The sequence below is a fragment of the Gadus macrocephalus genome, chromosome 3, assembly GCF_031168955.1.
Source record: "Gadus macrocephalus chromosome 3, ASM3116895v1".
Taxonomy (NCBI): Eukaryota; Metazoa; Chordata; class Actinopteri; order Gadiformes; family Gadidae; genus Gadus; species Gadus macrocephalus.
In genome coordinates, this window is record NC_082384.1 from 10,440,072 (window position 1) to 10,453,676 (window position 13,605).

Genomic DNA, 13,605 nt, shown 5'->3' on the forward strand with positions numbered 1-13,605 from the left:
AATTAGGAACGATGATCTATGTGCCGTAATGAGAATTGATGGCTCCTCTTCTGCATCATCAAGCATTTTCACCTTCTCTTTCTGCCTTTTGCAACCAAAGCCCTTTCTGGATTGGATTCACACACATTCGTACAGACACATGCACGTGCACACACACACTTAAATTACCCTGATTAATGGACTTAATTTCCAGCACATTTAACTTCCTACCAACAGCCAGCTTCACCTCTAAAGCTTTCTGATGATTAGATTTAAACCGTGTCAAAAAGTCAAATGGCTGGAGATGACTGTCCTCCACTCCCATCCCTGTCCGCCATTGTCTCCGTTTGCCCCCTCCTAGAACACAGAACATCACTTATCCTGAACCCCGACCATAAAGGGTGGCATCCTTACTTACTTAGAAGTATTTCATCTTAAACATTGGCAGTGTACCATGACATAAAAGCAATTGGATATTAGCATGAATTAGTGTCACACAATAAACCCGGTGATATGGGACATCCGTGGTATAAATGTCACAGTGAGCTATGAATATCGTTCAGTCATCTGCATAAACTCACACTGCCCGAATGTGCCATGTTGACAGTGACAGAGTCGCGCGGAAGTGATCTTTACAGGAACATCACACTTTTCCCTGTTTTTTCTCCCTTTTTTCCCTGCATCAACAACCTCATATAACGTTCACCAGAAAGACAGAATTGGTTTATCGAGGGTCGCTTCTATATTCACTATGCACACCTATAACAATTTTAAAAAACCCACTAGCGGGCACATTCCCTAAAAATAGGCACAGCAGCTTCCCCCTGCTTCACACATTTCACACACTAATTCATTCTGCTCACATTTCAGGATCCCTGCTGTGTTCCCTGCAGGCCCGAGCACCGAGCGCATAGCGTACACCAGTCACCTTGCGAGCACAGCACGGCGGAAACACACTGTCAGCCGCTGACCCCTTCTGACGGCCCGACTCCCTGATCTGCGAATGCGCTGGCGAGGCCCTTTGAGCAGGGTGCCAGGCAAGAGCACTCTGGCGCTGTGTAAACATCACCAGCGCTGCCGGGGCTACTGCTGTTTAAGCACAGGTTAATATTAGATGAGACACTGGGTTTCTTTGATGATGTAAGTTAACCCTCAAAACGAGGGCTGCTACCCTCAGGAAAAGAGGTGGTGTTGGTGGTGGAGGAGGAGGGAGGAGGCAGTGGAGGAGGGAGGAGGGGGTGGTGGTGGCGGAGGCAGAAGGGGGTGGTGGGAAGGGACGAGGGGGTGGTTGGGTGGGATGCAGTGGTGGAGGAAGGAGCGGTTGGTGGAGGAGTGATGAAGGAGCAGGTGGTGGAGGAGGGATGAAGGGGTGCTGGAGGAGGAGGCAGGGGGAGGGGGGGAGGGGGCGGTCGATGGAAGAGTGCGGCTCAGCAGTTCCTTGGAGAGTTGGGATAGCCTTCTGCAAATCACAGCGCATTGTAAGACCATGGCCGGCAGCTCTGGCCCGAAGGGTGCGGAGCAGTCAGAGGTAATAAGAAAACGCTATTCCCCTCTCCCTCCTGGATCACACCTGTGCACTGGGACTGGTTCTCTCATGGTGGACGAGCAGCCTGTGGCCGGCATGGCTCCGGCGGGAGATGGCCCTCATTACCGGAGCGCCATCTGATAGTCCACCGTGCTTCCCTCCACCTCCCAAAGACGGGGGAGCCATGTGATGATGGGGCCAGAAAATGGCCTATTATGTTTGTGTCTCTCGACTCACCCTGGTCCTTTTCACATCCCTCTTGCCACTTTGGCTTTCTCGCTCCCTCCGTCTATGTCTCTCTTTCTCCGTCTCCCTCCCTTTCTCTTTATCTGTCTCCTTACCTCTCTCAGCACTCTCAACCTGTGCCCATCTCTTCCTCTGTCTCAGCCTCTTTCCCTTTCTCTCTTTCTCGCCCTCCCCCCTCTGGTTCCCCTCACACCCACACAGAAAGAGGGGGGGTTAAGGAGAGGGACGACCGTCCTCCAGGCCGGGCTGCTGAAAGGGTGAACAGCCAATGAAGGAGCAGATCCGATCCGGGGGAGAAAGAACAGGCTGCTGATGAGCCATCTACCTGCTGTCTGTCACGCTAAGCAGGCAGTGCAGCATGCTTTCACACACCGGATAAAACCCGACCGCAAGCTACAGCAAAACGGTTTGTGAATTGATGAGGCCCAAGGAGAAGTGTGGTAGCACTGGCTAGCATGTGAACAGGTAGAGTGGTGGAGGAGAGGAAGGCGTCGATAGCCCTAATCAATCCTAGCTTCCAGAGAATTGTAGCTACACTCTGCTATAGACCGGCCCCGGCGCGATCCATAAAACAAATAATGTGGATTTACACGGGCACCGCTCATAGAAGAATCCTCTGATTCCAAAAGGAAATCGTTAAAAGACTCCTTAGATACCCTCTTACTTTGTCTCAGCAGCAAGTCACTATTAAAGACACACTGATTTATTTATTAGTCGACCATCAATAGGCTAACAGGACAAATGATTAGTTGCATTCTAGATACGATACGATACGATATAACTTTATTAATCCCCCGTAGGAGAAATTTGTTTGATCTAGATCAGATATGGTCTATTACTTTCATTATGTATTATTTATATCATGCAGCTCACCTGACCTTCATCTTGTGTAAATGTATTCCTATTACAAACAGAATAATGAGTCTATTCCCTTATCAAGAGCCCTTATGATATCTTATTCTGATGGAAATAGTTACCGTTCTTATCCACTGTTGTTCAAATTGAACATCCTCGATGAAACACATTGTCATGTACACTCCCACTGTATGAGAATACATCAAGAGAAGTAACCTCAGCGACTTTTGTTACAATTATTCACCATATTATACTTTTCCATTCACTGAGTTATCAGCTAAGTGATCACAAGACAAAGAGCAGGCAAATGTAAACAAGCTCCTGTTTGATGCTAGCTGCAGCTAACTACCTTTTGGCCACTAAGCGTGGATGTTTTCTTGGAAGGTACGAAGCCCTTTCGCTAAGCGCTGACGTAGTGACGCGATGCAAAGCTTCATTGCTGGAACCTATTGTAGATTATATTGTTAAATTCCACCAAATGATTTAAAACTCATTCCCACTACCCCACCAGGAGCCTCAATGTGTTAAATCAATGGACCGCCCATTTAATGATAGGATTTGCTGACCAAAGCAACAATGTGGTACTGTACTCAAAAAGAAAAAGAACCATAATAGGTTTTTGATATCTATGTGTATGTGGGTGTGTGCACGTGGGTGTGCGTGTATTTGCGTGTGCATGTTTGCGCGTGCGTGCGCGTGTGTGTGCGCGCGTGCTACATGAGAGGAGGGACGAGGTAATGAGCAGAGTGCGACGGAGTTGGTTTTCTCGCTAGCCTGTCGAGGCCAACGGGGGCCTAATGCCGTCTCCGGTCCGCACTTTGTTTTTGATGAAATGGAGATGGACTCTAATTGAGCTTTTACTGCATGTGGGAACAGCGGGCGAGAGAGGGATCTCTGGGCTGGTTTGGCTTGATGGGCAATAACTCCAGAGGGATCCCATGTTACACTAACCTCCTTCTGAGGACGTGTGTATCCTTGTGGCTGAGCTAACAGCATTGTGAAATGGTTTGTAATGCGGTTATCCATGCACTTTTCTGGTTGTTATCTTCGCCGTCATCTTGTTTGAAACCAGGGGACATGAATTCCCCAGGGTGGACCCAGGGGACGCATGCAGCGCCGTGGTGGGGGACAGCTTTGGGTGCGGGCGTGTTGCTGTACTCAACTGACTGACGACATGAATGTGTGTGAGTGTACTGCGGTCATCGTGACTGGACGCCCAGCCACTACGTCTGACGGGTACTAGCGTGCTCAAAGGCCAGCACCCCATGACCATGGACAACAGCAGTTTTGGTTTACCTTTTTCTTTTTGAGCTTCAAATATGTACTCGTTATACTACTGTGTACATCAATGATGCCAGCCATTGCACTCCTCATTATTTTTGGAAGGAGGAATGCATTCCTTCTCAAGGTTTCTTCCTTGTTAATTGAGGGAGTTTTTTCAAGGGGTAGGGGGTTTCATAAATACATGGCCTGTAAAGCCACACAGTAACTGAGATGAAGTGATACGACAAAACAAATTGACGGGATTTGAAACATTGCGGTGGAACAAAATTCCATGTCTGACATGTCAACTCTGATCACGAGAAACGGAGGAAGACACCACAGAGCCACGTCATACGGGAAACACCTTAAGCGCCCATTAGCACGTGACATAATGAGGAGCCGATGTATGCTGGGCTACGCATCACACTTGGCATTAGGGGTCTGGTGGTTTTGGAGTGGTGGGACGGGGGGAAACAGCGGGTGCGTGCTACGTTCTAGTCCTCCCCTGCCGCCTCCTTTGTCACAGCTAATCTTGTGTAATCCACTTAAGAGTCATATCTGAAAAAACATGACAGGGATTCCTCTACCGCCTGTCATGTAGCACCGCGCTTACACACGATATCTGGTGCTCAGCAGGTCTTACCGTGGCATTTTTGTCTAAATGCGAGGTTTATCTCTATGGTAATTTGCTGGAGCGAGGTTTGGGGAAATATTCCACAATAAGATGGCCATCAATCACCAGTCTTGTTTAAGGAAGGACAATGAAGGGCTTTTTGAGCTCACCACTATGGAGTCAAGTGTGCGGTATGCGTTCGGCGTCTGAACAATATCCGTTCAGATGGTAGGATTGAACTTGGTCGGTCGTGTGACCGAAGAGTGAAAATCAATAATGATGATTCATTCTTAAATAATTGAACGGCAACGTTGGCCACAGATGGCATGATATGACACTAGTACGAATTTGCATGTAAAGTAAAATCTAACATTGGTTATTCATGAGCATATTTCACATCCAAGCGGTGATCCTTAGCGCTCGCTCTATGTCAAGACGATGCCAAACTGTACATCCATTAAATCAAACGGATATTGTGTTCATCCAAAACAAGAAGACATCCAATCACAACCTAAAGAATACAATTTCTAGAGTATAGCACTAAGTACCTCGCTCCTTAATCGAGATGAAAAGCACTTAGGCATTCAGTGAGGACGTGCGTCTGCTCGCATGGATGAAAATCCATTGATGTAAGTTATGTATTGTAAGTAGATGGCCGCCATTGGGGGCAGAAGTTGTTCTGTTTTTGGAAAAGGAGTGGTTCCATGTTCTTGGAAAAAGAAAATCCTGTTGCCATGGTTTAACGCTTTTTTAGAAGCCGCAAACATGATGTACTTACAAATGTCCCTAGTGCCCTCTCTATCAAAGACAAACTATGTTTTGTGAAATGCAAGAAATATTCTTCTGCTAACCAGTCGGCATTTGGCTTTCACAAGCACAAATACATTCCATACACTGGCAAAACAACCATCAGAATACATAACACAGCAGGAGGATTGTCACTTGTGGGAGGGAATGGGGGAAATGTTGAAGTTAAATTTGACACAGCACTATTTACAACTCTTACTATTCATCAGCATTTAGCAGAGGCTTTTACCTGTATCCAACATTTCTTTCCATGTCCTCTGATCAAACATGAGTGGTATTTCAACTAAAGTTATCAGGCCTATAACTTATTCAGCAGTAGAGTTCATAGTTTATAGTAGAGAATAGCCTGTGGAAAATACCATACGGACGGTTAGGCTTGTATTAACGCATACACGCACCCACTGCAAACCGCTTATTTCTGTAAATGCGACATGCAGTAGGGCCTAAGTGCTGAGTACAAGGTTACCCCTCTTGCCCACTGCATCCGTCAACGGACGGATCCCATTGACTTTGAATGGGGCAGAGCCGCAATGCATTGTGGATCCATCCGTTCCGTTAGATCCGTCGGCTCCGGCAAGAAAGTTGAAACATTTTTCAACTTTTCAGGCTGCGACGGATCCGTCATCTAATCAGATCACGTATGCTCGGGCTTGGCTGACGTGTGCCTCTGCAAAGACTACTCCCCCATCCGTCAGCCACGCCTTCCGTCATCCGTTGATGGACGGTGCAGTGGGTAGATGGTGTTAAGAGGTTACAGGCTATTCCTTTACATAACGGAGGTGACTTTTCATAATAAGCTCTGTGAAAGTAGCATCATGGTACACATTGACCCTCACCTGGATGACAAGATGAGTAATTCACCTTCAGGCTACTTTCCAGCTGTATTGTGGATTGACACTAACAGAGCGTTCTCCTTTCCTGTACTTCCTTAGTTGTATTTTCTGACAATGAGTGTCTGGTTAGTAACTGACAGTTACTGACTAAGGTCTGCGCCCCCCTATCGATCGCACGCCCCTCCATCACATGTTCATCAGCCTGCCCACCACGTTGATCCACCGCTGTCCCTGGCATGCAGGGCAGTGGAGGAAGACAGCCAGAGTCAGGCCATGGGAAAGCTGGAGAGTAGTGGCAGTGAGTGGGGCCTAGGCTGCCCTGGGGTCGCAGGCATCACAACACCTGTAAGTGCATGGAACACAACCCTCTTGACTGATACCTCGGGCCAGGAGTTCATCTATAAAATAACGGGGAGAAAAGGTTGGAGGGGTCCCTGGAAAAAAAGGGGGGAGTTGATGCATCTTCTCCTAGGGGGCTAGGAGTGTGTTTCCAGCCATAGCTAGATTTCCTCTGAGCCCCATAAGTCAGGGGAAGAGAGGCTGTTAGCATCGGCGTTAAGGTCCAGGTCATCCCGAATAGACTTGTCCCGATGGTAATCCGTCCTTTAACTCGTTCTGCAGCACTGTGTTTAAAGCACGGCCGCTTAGAACGATGTGGAGCTGTTCCACCCCGACTGCAACCACAACAGGAGGACAACGCAGCCGTGTGTGTGAAGGCAGTGTGGAGGTTGGATTATTATGTTCCTGGACTCATTAAGTCATACCACTGTTAAGGAAATAGCAATATATAAAAGCAGCACATACGTGAATACATACAAATGCATGCACCTAGAGACGTTCAGTCTTTACGTGAATTCTAAGACGGCGTTGTATTCTCTCTTTAGAATTTTACATTTTCAATTTTTATTTCTAACACTAGGGAATACTGAAAAGAAAACTGAATTAAAAAGCGCAGGAATTCACAGCACTCACAGGGATTACAGGCACAAGCAAATATCCAGCCAGAGTGGGATATATGCATTCAATTATACATTCACTCTACGTAGCTTCCACTGAGCAGGGACAGTGTGGGGACCAGAGGAGGGTTACCGGCATCCATGAATGTGGCTTTCCTTTCGCTGGCCTCCCTAGAATCTTTTCCCTTTAAGAGACATTTGATTAAGCAAGAGCGAAATAAGTTGTTTGTCTAAAAAGAAAGAAATCGAACGGAGGTGGATTGATTAAGGAGGCAGAGTGACGAGGAGTGTGGAAAAAAAGGCCAGGAACACGATAAAGAGAGAGCTGAGAGCTGAGTTAAATGAACAGTTACTGTAACCTCCACGACAGAGAGACAGCAAAAACAATGAAATAGACAGATCAGATCTCTGATTAAATCAGACTTCTGATTAAATTTGGCCACCCATGATCAAATCATTGGCACTAAAGCGCTGCACGTTCAAAGTGGATGGGCTACGATATGGGCCTGGGAAATACAAAGACATGGGGGAAGGATCCCATGGTTGTGAAGGAATTTAATAGGTCGGACCTACATGACATAATGCTTTGAACAGAGGACACACAGTCCCTGGGACTTAGTGTCTTCAATCAGATGCTATTGAAAGATACCACTCAGGTGACATACTTTTATAGCTTTATACTTCAAATGAATGATGAAATAAGATTCCACATTTCAGGGAAACCATCCCAAAGTGCATTTTACAAATTTACCGTAACATGTAAAGTATTGCACCTTTAATGAAGGTAACAGCCTCTAGGTAGGCCTCTCTGGTTCTCTGGACACTCCAGGAAGAGATGAACGTGAATGGGCCCTAATGAGGCGGTACTAAAAGATGGGTTGCTCAGCAAGTGCATAATCAAGGTCAAACGCAAGAAAATCTGGAGTGGTGATGGGGTTTAATGTTTTTCCAGTGGCCCCATGCACATTATCCTCATCGCCAACAGCATCAATGAAAATGGAATCCAGGTATGTGTCTATTACTTTCCCCCCCTACTTGTTTTATGGCAGCATTCATCATCACTAATGTGACTAATAGCATCTTAATATCAACGAAAAGACACACAGCAGAAAACTGGAGGCAAAGGTAAGAAACAGAGTGATATGAAGTATCACCAGCTAGCTGGATGGGAAGGTGCTGGCGACCTATTGGCTAAGCAGATATGGTGGTTGAGTACAGGCAGGTTATTACTGTCATCTGTTTCTGTTTAGCTTAAACAGAAAATAAATCTTTGTTTCCACAAAACAACAATTTGCCTGTCTGGTGTAAATGCTAAAACCGTAGGAGCACATACACCAGGATTACTGATCAATCCAATCTGTTTTCCATTTACAGATAGTATTTGTAGATTTTGTGTATGATTGTATTGTTAATAAACTATCATCATGGGTGAGCTGGCGCCATTCCTGCCAACGGGGAACAAAGCAGCAGAGTGCACGAAAAAAGTGGACTCGTTCACAGAAACGTCCATTAGTATATTCACAAGGCACCACTTTGTGCCGGCGAGAAATGGTTGATGACGATCTACCTGCAGACTCACCGAAGCAGATGAAAACGATGGTTGGTGGCAGGGTTAGTGCGCCAGTGCAATAATTGACGCTAACTGCGGATGGAAGAGCCCGCGGACTGATGACATCGATTGAGGAATGTTCAAGATGCTAGAGAGATATATAAATGTGGTCTGTTGGAAAAAACGTGTTTGGGATGGATATTATGGTTCCAGCATTATATCCAAGCTGTAATGTAAAAGTTAATTATTACGCGTTAAAGTCAAGAATTATTGCACTTTTTCTATTTGGTTGTTTGACAGACACATGAGAAAATGTTTTGCAGTCAAATATTTTATTCCAAAATGCTGTTTGTTTTGTTGGGTTCCGCATTGGAACGAAAACTTAAAACTTAACATTTTCATGCACCCATGCAGTCACTTTCTGAACATGTGACACTCACAACAACCCTAAGAACTTCACAGTCAATATTCAATTAGCGAGCACACCTTCTTAACACATCGCCATATCTCATTAGTTGGTGCGTCGGCCCGTCGTATTCTTAGCCAATTAATGCCTCACAATTAGTTGGCCCCTGCTGGTCAGGGCAGCGCTAATGAGTATGATGTAATTACTAGAGGCCTTGGGGTGCACATGGCCTAACAGGAGGAGGTGGAACAAAGAGAGAGAGGGATTGAGAGAGAGACACACAGAGATATGGAGATGGAGAGACTTTGTAAGAAAGAAAGGGAGAGGGATAGAGTGGGAGGAGAGAGGGAGAAAGAGAGATGGAGATAGATGGGAGATAGATGGAGTGGGATGGGGAGAGAGAGTGGGAGATACATAGAGTGGGATGGAGAGAGAGAGAGGGAGATACATAGGGTGGGAGGGAAAGAGAGAGTGGGAGATACATAGGGTGGGAGGGAGAGAGAGAGAGAGGGAGATAAGTAGGGTGGGAGGGAGAGAGAGGGAGATAGATAGGGTGGGGGCAATGGAGTGATGGAATAATAGTGCCAGGGATAGACCACAGAGTCCTTTTGAAAAGGAAAGACGTGCTAATGATATTGATGGCTCTCACTTTGAGTGAGATTACGACTTGGTGTAATAATTATTGATAGATCATTTCTTGTGATGGAGGTGTTATAATGGCCTCAACAATTATGTCCATGCCACAGGTGCATTGTGTGTACACAAATTGGACCCTCCAAATAGGCTAATCATCAAGCCAGCTGATAGGTGGTTGGGAGAAACATTAGCATGTGAAGACCAACTTCAAATTGTCATAGAGCAACCTAAGTGGTTCAATGTAGAGATTAGGGAAGCAATGGATGATAAGGCTTGTCCTACACAGAAGTGGTTTGTGTGAAGTAATTAAGAAATTTTCAATGGAAGCCTTTGGTATTCTCAGCTGCACTTGCTCATTCTATTGAAAATGTGTAGGCAAATAATACGTTTCCCTAATTTTGAAATAGCAAGTGATAATATTATTGAAAAATATGTGTTTTCTCATGTGGATATTTCTTCCAAATAAAGCAAGTAAAGTAAAGAGCTTTCCCTTTTATAAGATATTTTCTTCATGTTCTTGTTACCAAGCATAACTACGTTTGAATACAGATACAGACATAACCACGTATGTCTCTAGACATCTACAGACATAACCATGTATGTCTTTAGACATACAGGAGCTACATACATAACCATGCATAATGTATTATTGGGACGAGAGTGCACATGGTAATACTGAGATATGGATTTCCAGAAACGGCTTGAATGTAAAATCTTTTTGTTTCATGAGCTGGTGACCTTGAACAATGACATAACCCACTCTGTCTGAGCAGGTACCTGCGTATGTGCGTTTGTGTGTGTGTGTGTGTGTGTGTGTGTGTGTGTGTGTGTGTGTGTGTGTGTGTGTGTGTGTGTGTGTGTGTGTGTGTGTACGTGTTTGTGTGTTTCCATGTTATATTTAGCTGTTTGAGTGGGACAGGTGAAACTAGGTTAGTCTGTAATCTAAGATAGCGTACAATGGCTCAACGAATCTCTTGTCATAGTCGCAACACTGTATTCATCTGAGTTCCTTCCCTCACTCCCTGCGACGCTAACCCTTATATTGTGTTAAATAACACATAAGATAACCACCAATCCATTGCAAAATATCCCTATCAACCCCTGGATGCAGCTTGAAAATAAATATGTGAAAGTGTGTGTGTCTGTGTGTGTGTCTGTGTGTGTGCATCTGGCGAGGGTGTGTGTTTGCATGTGTGTCCATTCACCCTGGTTTGGCCTCATTTTCCGCACCAGGTCATCCGTGTATCCCAATAACAATACACACAGAAACCCCTGCGCCTATATAATTGTGCTTATAACAATTTCATGAGAGTGACAAAACACCTCATGAATAACCTGCGAGCCGGATGGGGGGGATACGAGAGCTGGGTTGAATGGTGTGTGTGTGTGTGTGTGTGTGTGTGTGTGTGTGTGTGTGTGTGTGTGTGTGTGTGTGTGTGTGTGTGTGTGTGTGTGTGTGTGTGTGTGTGCATGTTTAATGAGTGACTGACCTCCACGAGCTTGTTGGCGTGCTCACGGAACACCTGGGCGTACTCTTTGACCTCCTTCTCGTTGCCGCTCTTGGCCGCCTCGATGAGCACCAGCAGGGGCACGTTGGTCTCCAGGAAGGAGTCGGAGATGTGGTCCATAACCGCCTTCCTCAGCTGCAGGACGGCAAAACAAACAGGGGGTCAGACCGCTGCCCAGTGTGGGACGCGGATCATCCTACCGCCCTGAGCAAGGATCAGCTCATAGGATGGGTTGAAGGTGCTGTAGGCCCACGCGCAAGAGCTGCCTGGAAATGCACCGTGAGCATTTCTGTTGCAGGCGGATTTCAGTGATTTGAAATTCAGCCGATTCTGTAGACAGTTGGACAGAGGATGAAATCTTGTGTCCGGTATTGGCTTGGAGAGGAACATGGAGCCATTGAACCGTCCTGCCTCATGATCGTAGTAAACCCAGTGATATACTCCTACAGTAGACGGGGGAGACGGAGGAAGAGCATTTGACTGAGACCATAAATACACGAGTCGACGCCCCTCGGGCCCTCTTAGTGGGGAACTCTTCTGCATCCCATATCTGTTTATGGAATCATTGACTGCCAAACTGCAGGAATACTGGTTCTTTTCTCAGGGAGTAAATGGACAGGGATGCTACGCGGAGAAGATATCTAGCCGGGGAAGGAGGCCAGAGGGAACAGTATAGGAACCATAAAAGACAGGCACTTTATCTTACACACAGGAATTTAGCTGGCTGTCGCCAGAGTTCAAGCAGATAAGCATGCACATACTAAACACCTCCTCACGCCAGAAAACACACACACACACACACACACACACACACACACACACACACACACACACACACACACACACACACACACACACACACACACACACACACACACAAGTGTATAAACAAACACACACACAAACATGCACACAGACACATAGACATGTACACACATACACACAAAGACACACACATGCACACCACTAGACATTTAATGATGTCAGAACCTCTCAACTCTAGAAGCCTCGGTAATATTTTAGAAATGCATTAGAAAAGTAATTGTTTGCATTGATAATATTGTATTTGTTTCAACCACTTTTTGGGTACTTTTTGGGTGAGGTTTCCTGAACGGCAATCGGGGAACACATGCAGGAGTATTTGCTAAGGATATATTACAAGAGCGTCATAAAGGGCCAGCAGGAGGTAGTGATTCAGTAGAGGGTTTGTGAGGAGCTCTGATACAGATGAGTGATTTCCTACGTCTTGGCTGCTCTTGCACCATCAGCATCCCAATGCCCACACAGACACACTCACAAACACACACACACACACACACACACACTCACACACACACACACACACACACACACACACACACACACACACACACACACACACACACACACACACACACACACACACACACACACACGCACGCACTAACAGCTCACCCACAGAAATCCATCTGCAATCTCCAGGTCTCAGCGCCTTTCAAATCCCACTCCCTCCATCTCTCTGTTAACCCCTCACTCCCTCCATTCTTCGCACACACACACACACACACTGACTTCCTGCTTCGAGAAAAGCACCAAACTAACTTTGAGCGGTGTGGAGTTGCAGTTGTCAGGCTAGGTCATTGGGGTAAGGGGTCATTGGAGATTCTATCAGAAGTTAATATAGAGGCCCAATGTGGATTGGAACCCATCATCTTTCACCGTTCTTCATCTCGTCTCACAGACGACATGGGAGTACACATGTCATTATGTTGTAACACATGTCTCTATATGCATATTTATAATGCCTATATTTACTTTTTGCCTTTACATTTCTACTGCCCACATTGTGTTTATAGATATATTTCTTGTAGATGTTTGCTTTATGTTTCATTAAAAAAAAATTTTTGACTTCCTCATTTTCTGTTAGTCTAATAGTTGGTCTCTTCCATTATGCATCCTTCCCCTTACTTTCTTAAGGCATTACAGGAGAATAAATATTTCATGTATAACATTGATCAAGGATAGGACCCGAGGAGAAGGGTTTCCTGCATAATAGGGATCAAGGATAGGACAGGAGGAAGACTGTTTCCTGCATAATGCACATGAAGGAAAGAACAAGAGGGGGAGAGTTTCCTGTCTAAAATTGATGGCCAGCAGGACAAGCGATAGGGTGGTTCCTGTCTAATAGTGGCGGTTGGAAGGGAGTAAGCAGTTAAACAAATCAAAGCGTGGATTCACTTCAAAAAGCAAGGCAGAGGTCTTTGTTGCTTGGGAACCTGGTTTGATCTACAAGGATAAGGTTATTCTATATTGATGTCTTTCATTTTTATCGGTCCGTTGCTTCTTGCATTATTAGTCACCTGCTCTTCTCCCAGTGAGGCCTACGAATCAATTACATGTTTTGTGTTGTTGAAAGTAATAAAAACTGATTGGAAAAAAGTGAATCTTTT

General features: G+C 45.6%; 1 protein-coding gene across 1 annotated transcript in view; it reads right to left on the reverse strand.

Moving 5' to 3' along the window:
* LOC132453722 (catenin alpha-2-like) overlaps positions 1-11,308 on the reverse strand; it is a 49,636-nt gene extending 38,328 nt beyond the window's left edge. Inside the window, exon 1 of the mRNA XM_060046668.1 lies at positions 11,159-11,308. Within this exon, the coding sequence (XP_059902651.1) occupies positions 11,159-11,296 (138 nt within the window). The 5' untranslated portion in view covers positions 11,297-11,308. The remainder of the gene's footprint in view (positions 1-11,158) is intronic.
* Positions 11,309-13,605: the final 2,297 nt, after the last annotated feature.